Source organism: Lissotriton vulgaris, chromosome 12 (assembly GCF_964263255.1).
Source record: "Lissotriton vulgaris chromosome 12, aLisVul1.2, whole genome shotgun sequence".
Taxonomy (NCBI): Eukaryota; Metazoa; Chordata; class Amphibia; order Caudata; family Salamandridae; genus Lissotriton; species Lissotriton vulgaris.
Genome location: NC_141700.1, coordinates 76,609,681 through 76,626,548, shown reverse-complemented (window position 1 = coordinate 76,626,548; position 16,868 = coordinate 76,609,681). Strand labels below are relative to the sequence as shown.

Genomic DNA, 16,868 nt, shown 5'->3' with positions numbered 1-16,868 from the left:
TTGTTGTTTTAGGTTTCCTTTTATTATTTTTTTTAGGTAATGTTTCTTCCTTTATTAAAGGGAATGGATGTGTTATATCTGTGTGTTTATTCTTCCTGGCTGCTGTTGCTAGGTTACCTCTTGCTTCTACTATTGGAATCCAGGTTGTGGAGTCCAGGAGATAGAGGCTGAGGTTGTGGAGATAACAGCTGCTGGGGGTTGCTCCTCCTTGCTACAATAAATCCTTTTACAATTCAACACGATTGTCTTGCCTTCAAAAGTCAGGACCAGTAGAAGCGCGAAGTGAGTGGCAAAAGTGGTGCCACAGATGATAGTCTCCAACACACGCGCTAAGGTGTGTGGAAAAGGTGAAAAATAAAAGGATGGTGTCTATTTACTTACAGACACTTTCTGCTTACGCGAAAAATCCTGTAGGGGAAGAAAATAAACACACAACATATATGGTTTGAGTATCATGCATAGAAATGGAGCCCACTGCAGGATTGTCTCTGTCATGCGTCATGCACGATGGTACCTAGCGGCCGGTACAGGTGACTAATGCTCACAGGAGCGTGTAGTTTGTCTTCGGGTATATAGATCGACTATTGGGGTGCCCAAGGGGTGGTGAGCTACGTAGCGATCTTATGAAAGGCTCTCCCCATGGTGTATGGGGGGGCCCTGGTGAGGCTTTTATGAAAGGCTGATTAATAAAAACGCTGTGGCTACCAGGGTGGCTGTATAGTAGTGAGACAATACAAACATGTAAAAATGTACGTAATTCTTTTAAAAGGTGCATCTGCACAAGCTAAGATACATCGTGAGACAAACATACAGAGGCGTCCGCTATAAATGGGGACTCTGATTACTGTGTTTCCGGGTATCGGCAGGAGCCTGAGCGCGAGTATGCGCATGTGCAGCGTGAGAATGGCGGCCATGTTGCAATGGGCAGTTGAAATGACCTCGTATCAACAGGATTGGGTAGTGTGTCCATGAGTAACGTGCAGCTCTTGGGTGCGCGTTCAGCATTTATGGAAAAACACTGTTTTTAGAAAAACACGGGGACCGTAGTGGCGGCCGTGTAGTGGGGGGCTCTATCGCTAGTTTGCACATGCGCAGGGCGGTATGTGAAAAAGGGGGAGTGGAGCGGCCATGTTGGAAAGGGTACAGGCTGTCAAAGTATAATGAATAAAAGTTGAATGAAAATTAAATAAAATTAAGCAATAAGCTTGGGGCGGGGGGGGTATTCGTATGGCTGTAAAGGGATAGTTAGTGTCCATCCAAGGAGGAGGATGACACTCAATGAATCTGAAAAGATGGTACGAGTGCTAGTGTCACTAGTAAACAGTTTAAATCACAGGTGATGGCTGGTTTTTTGAGTTCTGGAACAGTGAAGAGCCAGTATTTCTGACGGAGTTGTATGACAGATTATTACTGAGCAAGTGGAATTAGTGGTTGCTCAAACTGTTCCACGGTATGTTGTCGTTCAGGCCAGTCTTGTGACTTGACAACCTGTATACCCACCTCTGTTCTTTGTTTAGTAGTTTCTCTTGACTGTTGGGCACGTTGGGGTTGATGCTCTCAATCACTACCCACCGGATATCATTTGTGGTATGTCCCATCTCGAGGAAGTGGTTGGTCAACTTGGTAGTGTTCTTTTTGCACCGGATGGTGCTGCGATGTTCACAAACTCGTGTCTTAATTTTCCTGCTAGTCATGCCAATGTATGACAGATTGCATGGGCATGTGATGCGGTAGATAACATGAGTGCTGTTGCAATTGGTGTGGGTACGTAGTTCCCACAGTTTACCAGGTTCTAGTGCCAAAGTTTTTGTTGTGCTAGTCAAGTGACAGACACTACAGCCGCCAAAGGCGAAATGGCAGACGATCTTGGGGAGGCCCCATGCATTAGTGATGGTATTCGTGGGGATTTTTGTAATTCTTGGTCTTGTGGAGACAATTGCATTTTTTATAGATCTGGCCTTTTTGTGGGAGATGAGTGGTGGGTCCCATTGTAAGTTCCCAGTCCTGATTATTTTCCAGTGTTTCTTGATGATTTTGGATACCTGAGTAGAAACTGTGTTAAAGGTGGTGACGCAAGTCAGCGGTGCTGGTTTTGTCTTGCGGGGACATGCGTTGATGAGTCTTTTGCGGTTTTGGTTTTTGGCACGTTTATGTGCTTTCTCTGTAATTTTCTTCGGGTAGCCTCTCTGGCTTAGTTTGACACTGAGATCTTTTGCCTGTGTTTTATAATCAGAGATCTCGCTACATTTGCGTCTGAGCTTAGGTATTGACCATAAGGCAGGTTTTCCCTTAGTGGCCTGGGATGGAAACTCGAGAAGTTTAAAAGCGAATTTCGAGCAGTGGGTTTGTAGTGGGTTTTGCTTTTCAGCAGACCTGCGGCTGCTTCTATATCTAGATCCAGAAAGGTAATTCTTTGGCTGTCATAGCCGTGGGTGAATTTAAGATTCTGGTTGCAGGTGTTGATCCATTGGCAGAAGTGGATTAATGACTCTGCATTGCCTTCCCAGATCAGTAGAATGTCATCAATGTATCTTTTATAGAATTTGATTTCTGTGAATTTGGGTACATTGTTGGAGAAGAGATGCGCCGATTCGAAATGGTGGACGTATAGCCCTGCTATGCTGGGAGCGAAAACGCTCCCCATGGATGTACCGTACGTTTGTAGGTATAGCTTGCTTTCAAATTCGAAAAAGTTCTCTTTCAATGCAAGTTTTGCACAGTCCCATATGAATTTGGTTGATGTGCGGTAAGGCCAGTTTGTGTTGGCAAGTGCTGTTTCCAGAACTTTGAGAGTGTCCTCTTGTGGTAAGCTGGTTTATAAGTTTTCCACGTCCAGGCTGACCAGGAGAGATGTTTGAGGGTTGGATCTCAATCTGTCTAGGAGCCTGAGTAGGTCAATCTTTATTGGACCATCATTGCTGTGTATGGTATGAAGAGGATTGTAAATACCCTTCTATTCTGACTGAAGCTCTGACGTAGCAAATTAATTTATAGAGCTACTTTTGAGGATTTCTAGTTTTAAAAAGAATGGAACCAATTCCAACCTTAACACCTTCCGTGCGGTTCAGATTTACCGCCGGTGCTGGGCCCCAATGAAAATGGGTGTGGTCATGACAAACGGTTCCGTCATGAGCACAGCCCAACCGATGCTCATGACGGAACCGTTCCGTCATGAGCATCGAAGGGGTTAACTTAAGTGAAAATACACTGTGGGTTAATTAGAAAGTGGGGTTTGTCTTTTTCATGCCTTCTCCTTCTTTAGGTGCTGACCACTTAAGATAGTCAATAATTTTTTTTAAAGTTGTGCTGGATTCACACTTTAGTAAGTCATGTTCTTGGTCAGTGCATTTTTATTTTCTGCATTACACAATTTGAAAAACAGAATATATTGATTAAGATGTCTATCATTAAGAAAATGTCTTCCAATGTAAAACTCAGCCGGGGCAGAACTTGCAGAGTTTCACTCGGCAGAATTCTGTGGAGTTCCTAATAACCTACGCGAGATTCCGTGAACTGGCAGAAATAGGCACATTGCGCTGTGGTTTAGCGCCGGCAGCTTATCAGTGCAAACGGTACCACGCAGCGATCAGGAGGGCACAGCTTCTTGAGTTGATTTTGCTGCAGCTCGGAATATAATTTCTACTCGAGCAGAAATTTTCTGACCATAAATGATCACGACCGCCCACACTGAAGAAATTTCACCGGATATCCTCCTAGCAATCGAAAATCATGCTAGGTGATGCCAGATCTTACTCGCCAACATAATGTTCTCAAGTCTCATGTGAGAGAATATTCCGCCATGCATCGTTTGGTTTTTGAAACTTTAAAAAAAAAAATGCATCGTTTGGTGGAATTTAGTAAGAACTCCGCATTACGCTACCAAAATTCTGCCTAAACTGGATGTGGAGCAGAATATATTGTCCACTCCTGTGTAAAACAACAGTAGAAGGTGAAAACCCCTAGGGGTGTTAGGAAAAGAAGCATATTTCGTAAATTATTGCCAGTAAAATGATTTCTGTAATTTAAGCATGTTGACCTCAGATTAATTTGTTTTGTCCTTCACCCCCGTATCCATCCACTTTGTTTCTGGGCTTGTTCAAGAAGCTCATATGTGCAAACAGTGCTGCAAGAATTTTTAGAATAAAAAAATCTGTGGTCACATCAAAAGAGTTTTGGAATTTTCTATATCAACATTTGTCATCAGATGACCCGTAAATGTGGCGACAGAACTTTGCGAATGAAACTGGTAAATTTTCCTCGTCCTAATTGGACTAAGCTGCATCATATAATTTTCTAAACTGTCCAACAAGTCTAGCAGGATGTTCATAGGTAATTAGTGGTCACATTGGAATTAAAAGGCCACTCAAAACTAGTGCTGTAAGCAGGAAGATTTCTGCCAGTTCTGATCCTTGACTCCCTGTTCACAGATCCACTCCAGGTACATAGGTATGGAAGGGCCATTTCCGCCAAAAACTGACAAATTCGGTGGTTGGCAACCCAAAACTAATGCAGATCTATTTTTAATTTTTCTTTTTTTTTTTGGGGGACTTTTCACACAAAGTCTTGAAAGAGGATTCCCTGTGAGGTAAAGACAGTCACGGCTGGTGACATTTGAAATTGGTGGGGCGTAGCGCGCGTGCCCGAACCCCCCCCCCCCTGAAAAAATTTAAAATCAAGTGGACATATGGTCAGTGACTGCATACACCTGCTCTAACTGTACTCGGCAACCAAATGCGACAAGAGTAGGAGATCCTCTGAAAGATTATTGGCAAAAGTATCAAGGACCCCCTGAGGAACCAAATAATATAAGTCCTAGGACAGGGATAAAACAACAATTGAAATAAAACAACCTAGGCACTTAAATGTAACACTTGTCAAAAACAATATTATCCACAAAGAGAGGTTACAAAAGGTCCACATTCAATATTTATTAACACTGTTATTAAAATCACATATCAAAATTCAGTTAAAAAGAAAATTACAATTCATATTCCAAATACCAAAGACACAATAATTGGAAATACAATAAAAGAAAAGAAAATAGTTCTTAAGCATAATTAATAGTTGAAAAAAACAGTAAAAAGTGGCAAAGGGAAATAAATCTCGACGCGCGTTTCGGCGGCCAGCGCCTTCTTTGGGAGAATAGCCATGTGTATTATATAAATTTAGCAAGATGGTATTTTTAAAAAAGATCATCTGAATAGATGAAGAGCGTTTCTTTGCTTCCAGACCGCAAGGGATTCAGATAGACGAAATTGATGGTGAAAATAAAAAATTCAGTTTGTTTCGGCTAGTATTTGGTAATTCAGCTAATTCTGCGACATACGCAATTCTCGCTACTTCTGTCGGTACTTCTGTCGGTACCTGGTCGCCTGATTTATATGTTGGGTTCAGGTCGGCGTCACGAGTAACCTCCGGTTTTAGTGTGATGGAAATCTGCTCGTATTTCGAAGAATCACGACTATGGGAATTTTGTATAAAACCAATGATAATAGGCTCTGTTTCAATTTCGAGCAATTCATAAACTCGCTCCGCGGACCGGTAAACATGTGATAAGTTACCAGCTTGGCGGCTGCAGATGAGAGTAAATCTACCCGATGTGGAGATTTCTTTCACCGTCCAATATTCGAGTAGAATTAAGACGGAAGTTCGTAAGAGTCCGGGAGCGAGGATCGGGGTTCTGTTTAGCTTCTTTTCAAACCGATCCTCTGAAAGATGACACTAACCCAAATGTTGTACTTGCACATACAAGATGTCATTCTTCGCTAACCCTTTGTGTAGCGAATGAACAAACGTGTTTACCGACAGGGCTGCATCACTACTACACATTTACATCTGCCTCGGCCAGAAAAATGAATGCATACCAAGCAAGAAAATTCGTACCCATTTAGTATTGCCCTTTGGCCTTGCCCATCAACCTCACAAGTCAATTTTAACAAATCTATCCAACAGAAATCTAATTTCACTCACTCTACCAACCGGACATTTCCACAAACCGAGGTAGACTCAGTATGTCGTGGTATCAACCAAACCATTTTGGATAAGTCACCACCGGACCGGAATACTAGCGCAAATCCATACTAACAGATTGTGTTTTAACTCAAATAATAAGAACCATAAACTATAACAGCATTAGAGCAGAGAAGCATGAAAAGAGTTTTAACTAGTATGTTCAACATTTTAGATTTGTTACATGTCTCACAAGTCATACAACAATTTTCAAAATAGAAAAATAAAGCTTTTGAATTCGGTGGGGGGGGGGGAGCGGGATAAATAAAATAAATAAAAGTCAAACTTACCTTCTTCCCGCCTTCAAGTTCCGACTCCGAGACTCCACCAGACTCCCGACTCCCGCCGACGCCGTCATGTTCTTGAATTCCTTACCCATGGTGCTCGTCGTCACGGAGGAAGGCTGCAAGCAGCCTCCCTCCCCTCCACCACAGCACAGCGCTGTGATTGGTTCGGCCGGCTGCTCTACCCACGACATTTGTCTCTGTATGCTGCAGCATACAGAGAGCAGGGAGAGTGGGAGGGGTTACTCGAGGGCAGGGGGGAGCGGCTTGCCCACGGTTCTTAATACTGTCTGTTTGGACAGCCTCTCAGGCTGCCCAAACACAGTATTAACAACAGTGGGGAAAGCCACTCCCCCTGCCCTCGAGTAACCCCTCCCACTCTCTCAAGCAGGAACTTCTGCTTTCTCGCTGTGCGAGAAGGCAGAAACAAATGGTAGTTCTCTACTATTTGTTTGTGCCTTCTCGCACGGCGAGAAAGCAGAAAGGTACACATAGGGTTAGCGAAGAATGACATCTTGTGTGTGCAAGTGCAACATTTGGGTTAATGTCATCTTTCAGAGGATCTCCTTTCTCTTGTCGCATTTGGTTGCCGAGTACAGTTAGAGCAGGTGTATGCAGTCACTGACCTTTTTTCAACTCGATTTTAAATTTTTTCAGGGGGGGGTTCGGACACGCCCGTTACGCCCCGCCACTTTCAAATGTCACCAGCCGCGACTGCTCGCAAAACATACTCCCAGACCCTGGACACACCTGCGTCTGAGGTAGGCCACTGTTACCAGCTGCACCTTCAGAATAAACTGATTCATGTGGTAATGAATCGCTGCGAAACTTTAACACTTACCTATGATCAGTTTTGCTTAATTTATTGAATATCCACTTCATATTTTGGATTATTAAATTACCAATCTACCTTCACTTTTCAGTGCTAATGTTGGAGTTCTGCATATCCTTTTGGGATATTTCCTTTGTTTTGTAGCATTTCTTGTGTATGATTATTGGTCCATTCTCCTTGTAATCTTCGCTTTGGACCCAGAATGGACCAAAGGGAATAAGTGAGGTCAGGATGGAGCCGCCTATCCAAGCTGAATGGTCCGCATGTAGCAGCGTGTGGACCACAAGTGTGAGGGCATCAGAGAACAAGGGAGACGAGATGTACCCGTGGGAGTGAAGAATCGAAGAAATAAGAGAAACCATCGAGTTCTACTAATCTGCACCAGGACGCGATTGGCGGTCCGGGAACACAGTCAAACCACAGGGAATGAGGTGCCCCTAATACTTGAAGGAACCTACATGAGATATAAGTGACTTAATCAATCTGAAGTATCGAACCAGTAGCGGTTAGGAGTAAAAGAATAAAGAACTGCATACACAGTCTTTTCTGCCAAAAAGGAAAGGACCATTTGACTACCAGGTATGATGAAATGTAAGACCTGTTGAACATAAGGAACCACACGATACACTCAAGAGAAAGGAAACGGTTGTTTGAACTTGATGACCCCTAACAAAAAACTGTCCTGATGAAGGTGTGACCACATCTACGGGCTACAACACCGAAACACGTCGACACACTTTTTCACACAGAATTCAAATTAACCTAGGGGATCCTAGAGATATTTTATTGTGCAATACTGGAAGTCCCCAAGTATTCATGTAAAGGTTATTGAATCGACTAATCTGTAGCAACATTAAGTGCTCTATTGAAACTAAGGGGTATGTTGTATGTTCTTCTTTATTGATTTGTGATATACTGTATGATTACTCTTGTGGACTAAGAAAAATGTATTTTGTTTTCCATTTTTAATGTGTTATATATATGCATTGTCTTTTTTAATATGTTATACATATGAAATTGTATTATGTTTTTCTTTTAAAAACAATTCTTTTACATTATGAGATGTCTCTATATTGATGTTTTCAGTAGATTCAAACAGAATTCTTACTGAATTTTTAACGAATATATTTTTTATAAAATAGACTGTAAACGTTATGATCTAGTTTGTGACCAATGATTCAGATGACATATTTAGTGCTTGTGGTGAGTGAATGTGATAAGAGTACGATATTGTGGTAGTAGCTCTCTTGTCTATAAATCTTTCCAGGGATAGCCCTCTGACTTTCAGTGAGGGCATCAGAATCAGTAGCGTTCACAACCTCCTATGGAACTGCTGGCTAAATCCGCACAACCTACTGGATCCTCCGCACTGAAGGATATTGTCGTACATGAGCTTCTTGAAGGTCGATGCGACACTTAAACATTTGGTGGTCAATTGTTAAATCACCTGCTTTCTAGATTCAGGCAATTATAGATTAAAAAGGATTCAGGAACCTCAAACTTTCCAAGATTCACAACATGCCCATCCGGAAGCTAGAAATCCATCAAATAGATTTCCACGTTCAGTCAATCGGGACAAAACAGCACTCTCTTTTCATATACTCAATGATGTGTCCTTCTTGCTCCATCAAGTCGATGCCATATTTTTGAAGATGTTTTTTCAAGTCCTTCATCGGCTCTATCCCAGAGACATCCATTCTTTGGAGAGCATGTGGCATAACAAACCCTTCATGTACTGGCACCTTTTCGGTTACACGATGGTCAGAGTCTACAACCAAAGCAGTCATTCTTCCAAAGTATACATTGAGAACACTGGCTGGTGGGCCACATGAAGTGCATGTACACTGAAATGCTCAAATATGCCTTCAGCCATTGCCTTCCTTTTGGCAGCAGGGTTGTAAGGAGGATCAGTGAGAAGAACTGCATAATCCTCTGGGAGCAAACCAAGATCCCAAGTCAAAGATATCGTGCCAGAAGTTTTCAGCAGCCTCCAAGTTTACGATGATGCCATCTCTCATAAACTTCTCAAAATTGAAATCTGGCATTTTCCAGGCAGCATTACCAACTAATAATTTATACCATGTTCGGCGGATTTTTGACACGTTGAAGGCGGGGCACTAATCAACGATACACAGCACACAGCTTGGCATCTCCCAAATAGCCATTCCTGAAGCTGCTGGAGCCCATTTATAAAACTAACGAAATAGAGTTTCTGGCCAGAGTTGTATTACAAATCAAAGAGCTCATCTTACCATACCCCAGGAATCTTAATACCCAAGAACATGATACGTTTCTTTAAGCAAGGAAAAAGATTTGTTTCTGCCATTTTCCAGGGTGCATTCCAGAATGGAATGGGATCTTCTGTATGACATGACAAATACTCATCATATGCATGGCAACTTGTTCTTTGCTGTAATGCCACAGGCAGCGTTAATGGGTATAATTAGTGCAGTAGATGCATTGGCCCCCAGGTCCCAATAATGGCCAACTTCTGCTAATTAACTGGTGGCCCGTTGTACATACTTGCATTAGTGCCCCAGTGCCATTACTGTAACCAAGAAGACACCTTCTGTTATAGACTTCTAGAATGAAGATTAGTAAATTATAAGTCTGGGTGGTCAAACATGGATGAGCACTTCACCATTGTATCATCAGCTTCATATGAACAGGCTTGTAGATCCCAAAGAGCCATATTGGGTGAGTCGAATGCAGAGTGTTAGCCTTTATTCTTTTTAGACTCCATTATCCCTCCATCCTCTAACATCCACTTGATGAAAAGGATCCTCCTGGCCTAAAAGTGCACTTTCAAACTCTACTGCAGTCTTTTTTTTTTTAAACCTTTATTTTCAGTATGCACAGTACACAGCGTCTGCCTACAACCCAATCGGGCCGGCGGCTATGACAATAAACATCTGGATGCCAGATATAGAGGCAGTATAATTAGAACAGAGAGTAGCAGCTTAATGGTGTACCGGCACCAAAACACAGAAAAAGCAAAAGGATAAAATAGGTTTCGTTTTATGATTTTGTTGAAAAACATATAACAAACACACCACACAATCACATGGTCAGAGGATTCCAAGGGCTCAAGGGGAGAGGGCGAGGGAACCAGTCTCTAAGGAATATTGTGACATACATTCTAGGGACGAGGGAACGGTGAAGAGAACTACGCAAAATAGCACTATAGACAATCATCTGGAACGTCAACTACGGGGTCGATGGGACATCAGTAGTAAACTCAAGTGGAGGAGTGCAGATATCTCCATGATTATTATTTAGACAAAACAAGGGAACCCAGGGCGCAATATGCTAAGGACCTTGGGTAGGTACTTATTTTCACAAAACAGTGGTCCTTAGACTAGGAAAGAAAATTATTAAGAAAATAAATATAGACTAAATAGGACTATATTTTTTTAAAGACATGTCCAGCCGGACAGTTTAATATCTTGATAAGGAAGATCACAGAGAAATATAACACACAATGTGATGGAAGTGGGACACCAGCCGATGTCCGACTAACCCACTGGGGGGCACAAACAAAACGAAAAAGTAACAGGCAAGGTTGGGTCATCTAGATATCATAAATCATAAGTAGATAATCCACAAATATACACATATGCATGAACAATTGTAGTCAGCTATGCATTTAGTGCATTAAGGTCGACGACGTTTCGAACCATACAGAATATCGGTTCATCTTCAGGACAGACAATGATTGCCTAAAGAAATTACTCTTTCAATTGACACCACAGTGGGGTGAGGCTGAAAAAGGATTCAGCACGGTAATCAGGGAAATATTATAATCAAAAGTGAAGTACCGGGCGAATAAGCGAATTACTCAGTGAGGGCTATGCCTTGAGTCAAAGGATCGGAGGGTCAGTAATGCAGGTCCACAATGGGGGTCCTTGCAGCGCGAGAGGATCTTCGCGGCCTCCATGATACGCGTTGCACTGGGACCAAATCCTGCCCCATTTCTTAGGACGGCCCCGAGCCACATAGACCGTCTTCTCCCGGAACATGCACCAGTCCATGTTCTCCTTCCAAGCTGTTATCCCAGGCGGCCTATGGGAACACCAGAGTTGAGCAATATCCCTCTTGGCAACCATGTTACCAAGAGTGACCCAGAAAGTCTGAGCAGCCGTACAGTCCGTAGGCTCCCAGACGTTGAGCAGGCAACGACGAGCCTCAGGCAAAAGAGAGACCCGAGTGACCCGTCCCATAATAGCATGCACTCTGGACCAAAAAGCGGATACCACAGGACATTCCCAGATGATGTGTAGAAAGGTACCATTCATGCCACAAAAACACGCTTACACAACCCATCGATCGAGTAACCCATTCGCATCAGTCGCGTACCTGTCATGTAAACTCGGTGGAGGATCTTCAGTTGCACGAAACGAAGGCGAGCTGGAATGGCCACCTCCTTAGGGGAGGCGATAGCCATCTGCCAATCCTCGTCGTCTAATTCCAGACCGTCTGCGGTCCACGAGGCCCTGAGCCGCACGAGGAGGTCAGCCCTGGTGTTAATGAGCTTTTTGTAAATCAAAGAAATAGTGCTGTCATTCAAGAGCAGTCTATCAGCAAAGCGCTATGGTAGCGGTGAAATGAGCAAATGAAACTAATGGCAATCAGCGGTCAGGCAGCAAGCGCTACGATACCAGTGATAGATCAGGGAGCAGCGTGGGGAGCGACCGCTTCTGAGAAGTCAGGACGGTCACAGCGCTTGGACGATCGTGTAGGGCCTTAAGTTTTAGTGGGAGGGAGGAGCAGCTGGGAGGCGGGAGCGGGGTGGAGAGCCGGGCTGGGAGGCACAAAAACAAACAACAAAATGGCAGCAAGCCAAAAGTGAAAGAGGAGGAGATTAAATGGGCAGTGGCACCGGCACAATCAGGCAAAAATAACAAAGCAGGCAAAGCGAGCAGATCACAGTTCAGTAACAATTCAAAAGTCAATCAGTAAAGCGCTATGATAACGAAGAAATGAGCAAATGAATTCTATGGCCAAAGCAGGCAAAGCGAAGTGGGCAGTGCACAGTTCACTAAAAATTCTAGAGCAGTCTATCAGCAAAGCGCTATGGTAAAAATTCAAGAGCAGTCTATCAGCAAAGCGCTATGGTAGCGGTGAAATGAGCAATTGAAACTAATGGCAATCAGCGGTCAGGCAGCAAGCGCTACGATACCAGTGATAGATCAGGGAGCAGCGTGGGGAGCGACCGCTTCTGAGAAGTCAGGACGGTCACAGCGCTTGGACGATCGTGTAGGGCCTTAAGTTTCAGTGGGAGGGAGGAGCAGCTGGGAGGCGGGAGCGGGGTGGAGAGCTGGGCTGGGAGGCACAACAACAAACAACAAAATGGCAGCAAGCCAAAAGTGAAAGAGGAGGAGATTAAATGGGCAGTGGCACCGGCACAATCAGGCAAAAATAACAAAGCAGGCAAAGCGAGCAGATCACAGTTCAGTAACAATTCAAAAGTCAATCAGTAAAGCGCTATGATAACGAAGAAATGAGCAAATGAATTCTATGGCCAAAGCAGGCAAAGCGAAGCGGGCAGTGCACAGTTCACTAAAAATTCTAGAGCAGTCTATCAGCAAAGCGCTATGGTAAAAATTCAAGAGCAGTCTATCAGCAAAGCGCTATGGTAAAAATTCAAGAGTAGTCTATCAGCAAAGCGCTATGGTAAAAATTCAAGAGCAGTCTATCAGCAAAGCGCTATGGTAGCGGTGAAATGAGCAATTGAAACTAATGGCAATCAGCGGTCAGGCAGCAAGCGCTACGATACCAGTGATAGATCAGGGAGCAGCGTGGGGAGCGTGAGTCGGCTGCAGTCAACGCAGGGCTTGAACCCGGGTATCCATACCGGCACCGTCGGAGTCGTTCGACTTCGAAGAAAGATCAAAAATGATCGAAAAAGTTTAGTCAAAAATTGACTACGGGTACCACTTTTTCCGGATCGGCGCTTGCTGGTGCGGAAAAAAGAAGAACTAACGCCAGCGCGCGAGGGCGGCGTCTAAGTACTCCGGTGACGTCATCCTGGCGCCAACGCTGCCTACGACGGACGTGGAGCCGCAGATGGCGCCTACCAACGCGCAAGGGTACTGCTATGCAAAAGTTTCCGGACGCCTGGTGATATTCTAAGGTAAGGAATCTATTACTAACCTGTTTCTTCCAGATAAAGGGCCGATTTTGTAGCTATGCTGCAAAAACAGCCCTGTAACAAAAAACGGTCCCCAGGGGCCCAAAACCGCTACGGCCAGTCGGGCCCTGTCGGAGCAGAGAACTCCGCAAATAAAAAAAATATGACATGCCTATCTTTTTGTGTGCGGAGTTCTCTGCCCCGACTGCCGAACCTCCGCAGTCGTAAACTTACTATTAAAACAAAGTTTGTGAATTCCAAAACAAACATAAACTTACACACAAAAAAATTACGTTTACCTTTTTGAATCAGGCCCTAAGATTTGTGTACTGCACTGAGCTCCTCAATAGATTTAGGGCTCTATTAAGAGTGCTTCAATATTGGATCAGTACTTATCATATCTGATAAATAACTGTACCTGAGGATCAGTATTTAATAGATGAAATAAATTACACCAATCATGATTTTCAAACGTTGGACGTTCCTGTTAATCTGTGCATGGTTGCATCTCTATGATTTGAAGCTTTCCAAGAATTGGATGGGGGTCCTGGCAGTGACAGTTCATTTATACCTCTTAAACATTACATTCCAAAACAGAGATCTCTTGCACGTTAATGCAAGACATTTGTTGCATTTCACAAGTTTCATTTATGCAATTCCCTATTTTACTTTTTCCAGCTGCGCTTCTTTAGTTTCCTTTTTTAAGCAAAGAAAATATTTATGGTGCAGGGCACAAGTCCTACAAAACTGAAGTGGGGGTACTAACCAAGTTAGGCAGTATGCAAGTTACATCATTGCTCGTGCCTCACAGCCCATGACATCACGAGGTGAGGCATCACACTTGGGATCACAGCAAGTGACCTCACTGAAAGTGACATCAGAATAAGTGAAATCAGGTATTTCAACATCATTCATATGTTTATCAGGTATATCATGAGTACATTTAAGGGCATTATGACATTTAACAAATTAGATTTTGTATCAGGGCTGTGCCAAAAAAGTGGAGCAATCCTGACGCAAAATCTGGACCGCATCTAATATATATATTTGTTTTTGGTTGGAGTTTTTATATAGCATGAACAAGCCCTGGAGGGTCAGAGTGCTTTACATGAGCACCAGTTACGTTACAGGAGGACACATTCATTTTTGTAAGGCACAGGGATATTAAGTGATTTTTCCAGAGTCACAGAATGTTGAGCATCCCTGCCAAGATTCGAACCCAGTTCCCCAGCTCTGAGGTCGATTGCCCTAGCCGTTGGGCCACATTCCCTCCCCAACCAAGCCAAACCTAACCAAAGGTGGCCAGTACTTCAGTAATGCAAGGTAAAGCAGCTGCCCCATGACACCACCTTCTGCTGGCTTCAAATCACTTCAAAAAGGCAAGAAAAATAACCCTTTTACTGTGCATGGGTAGCACTTCAGGAGGCAACATTCTATTTTGCTTGGGGTCTTGAAAATAAGTGGAAAAGTTAAATGCACTTTGGCTGGTACAGAGAAGATCCGTGCAGAGCTCCTGAACATACTAAAGTGACCAACCAAAGCAACTTTTAGCCTTGAATGTGTATGCCAAAATTCTCTATTTCAAGCTATCTTACCCTACTTTCATCTTAGCTAGGCAGGCTCTCTTCCTTCTGTGACTAAACAGGACACTGGCTTCTGTTTCATAATACTCAGTCATTTATTATTTATTGCTTATATGTATTCAGGACTTTCCATTTTTGACTGGCGAGATTGAGAAGTTTAATTTCTTTAGTAGCACTTGCGATGGACAATATGTGGGCCTTGCTCTTTATATTCTGCCATATGGACCCAACAAGACTGGAAGGCTTTTAAGGAGGCCAAAATGGAGCCCCCTGTCCATGTAGAGTACTTCCTTTCTGGAAGGGATATGACGTTACTCTTGAACTGCTGAGGCAGCCACTTTTTAACTTCTTGGCAGAACCGCTCGTAGAAACCTTCAAACAGAGATGATCCTCCACACAGTAGGATGTTTTCAGAAATCTCCCTTTTGCACTCTTCTGGGACTTTATTTAGGCTGTTTTCTGCCATCTTGTGAATTCCTACTTGGCCGATGCCAACCACCTCTGGTGGACTGAACAGTGCTTCGGGGCATTGAAACCGTTCCTTACCGATGGTGATGACTTGGCCATCAGGAAGCTGATAATCCACCAAATAGTTATTTTCTGAAATGTTCAATTCACTTTCATAGTCGAGGGCAATGTAGCAGCATTTACGTTTGATGTCCTCCACAATATGCTTTGTGCTATCGTTGAAGGCACTACTAAACTCAAACAACATCTTCAACAAGGTCTCCGTTAAGTCTTTCCCGGCGTGGTCCATCCTCTCCGTAGCATGTGGAAGATTGTATCCCTGGAGAACGGGCACAGTGTGAGTCACGGCGTACCCAGATTCCACCACCAAGCCACTGATTTTTCCGTAAGAATAGGCCGACAAGACAGACTGATATGCAATATACATACCCGGGCAACCTAAGGATTCAAACAAAAGTTCCACCATTTTCTCCCTGTTGGTGGTAGGACACAGTGGAGGGTCTGAAAGCAGAATGGCGTGCTCCTCAGGCGAGGCCCTCAGATCATGGTAGAAGATATGCCTCCATAGGGTCTCCACAGCATCCCAGTCAATGATGATGCCGTGCCTCACAGGTTCCACGATCCTCACATCTGGCTGGTCCCAGGCAAGTTGGCCAACAAAATAGGGTTCTCGTATGTTCCCACATTTCAGTGACTTCCCCAGGGGATAGCTGATCACTGTGTCCACAATGGACAGTGGTGTTGCTTGTCCAGCAAAGCCAGCTTTACAACTCCCTGTGCCGGTGTCAATCACCACTGCACCAGTCTTTTTCATTGAAACACTAGACTGTAGTGCTTCACTGGAGTTGCTAGCAGCAGCAGTCAGACTCTCTGTAGGACTTGCATCTATGTTTTCGGTTAGCGGAGCATTGCCCACTAACTGCTTCTTTCCAGCACTTGACGAATGTAGAACCTGCAAAGGTGGCGGTGGTCGAGGGCTTCTAGAAAACATTCTGCCAGAAATTATACAGTTGGGACAAAGAAACCTATCTCCATGGCATAGGAAGTGCTGACTTCAAGTGAATCTGTAGTCTTGCTGCTGACGTCATAAAGGCAGCTGTGATGTCGGCTCAAGAATGCTCCAATCAGATTCACCAAAGATAATGTTGTCGCAGACTAGGTGACCTCAGGAAGACCACCTCGAGCCTTCTTACTGCATAAACAAATCAAGACCTAAAACATATATTGGCCTGCTTTCCATACTATAAGGGAGGGGCGCGTTTATATCATCAGAAAAAGCATGTCCATTCCAATTTTCCCTCTTTGTTTTCAAGCTGTAAGTTCATACATAAAAATAAGGGTGAGACAAAATTCCAACTTGAGCTCTAATTGTTAAAAACCTGTACGATCACAGTGTTGTGACCTTGTCCTTCAAGATACGGTAAAGGTTCGTCCTCCTAAACTATATACTATTAATGCAAAACCAGGAACCCAGTAGGGGGGCATCTCATAACTCTCCAATAGAAAGAAACATTTTCTAATAAAACCCTCACCCATCAGGGTTGCCCCTTAGTGGCATGATT

The 16,868-nt window shown here is 43.7% G+C and overlaps 1 protein-coding gene across 1 annotated transcript; it reads right to left on the bottom strand.

Annotated features, from left to right (window-relative positions):
- Window positions 1–15,004: 15,004 nt before the first annotated feature.
- LOC147673356 (actin-like protein 9) lies at window positions 15,005–16,297 on the bottom strand. Its single transcript, XM_086946345.1, has one exon. It carries the CDS (start codon window positions 16,295–16,297, stop codon window positions 15,005–15,007), a length of 1,293 nt encoding a protein of 430 aa, XP_086802471.1.
- Window positions 16,298–16,868: the final 571 nt, after the last annotated feature.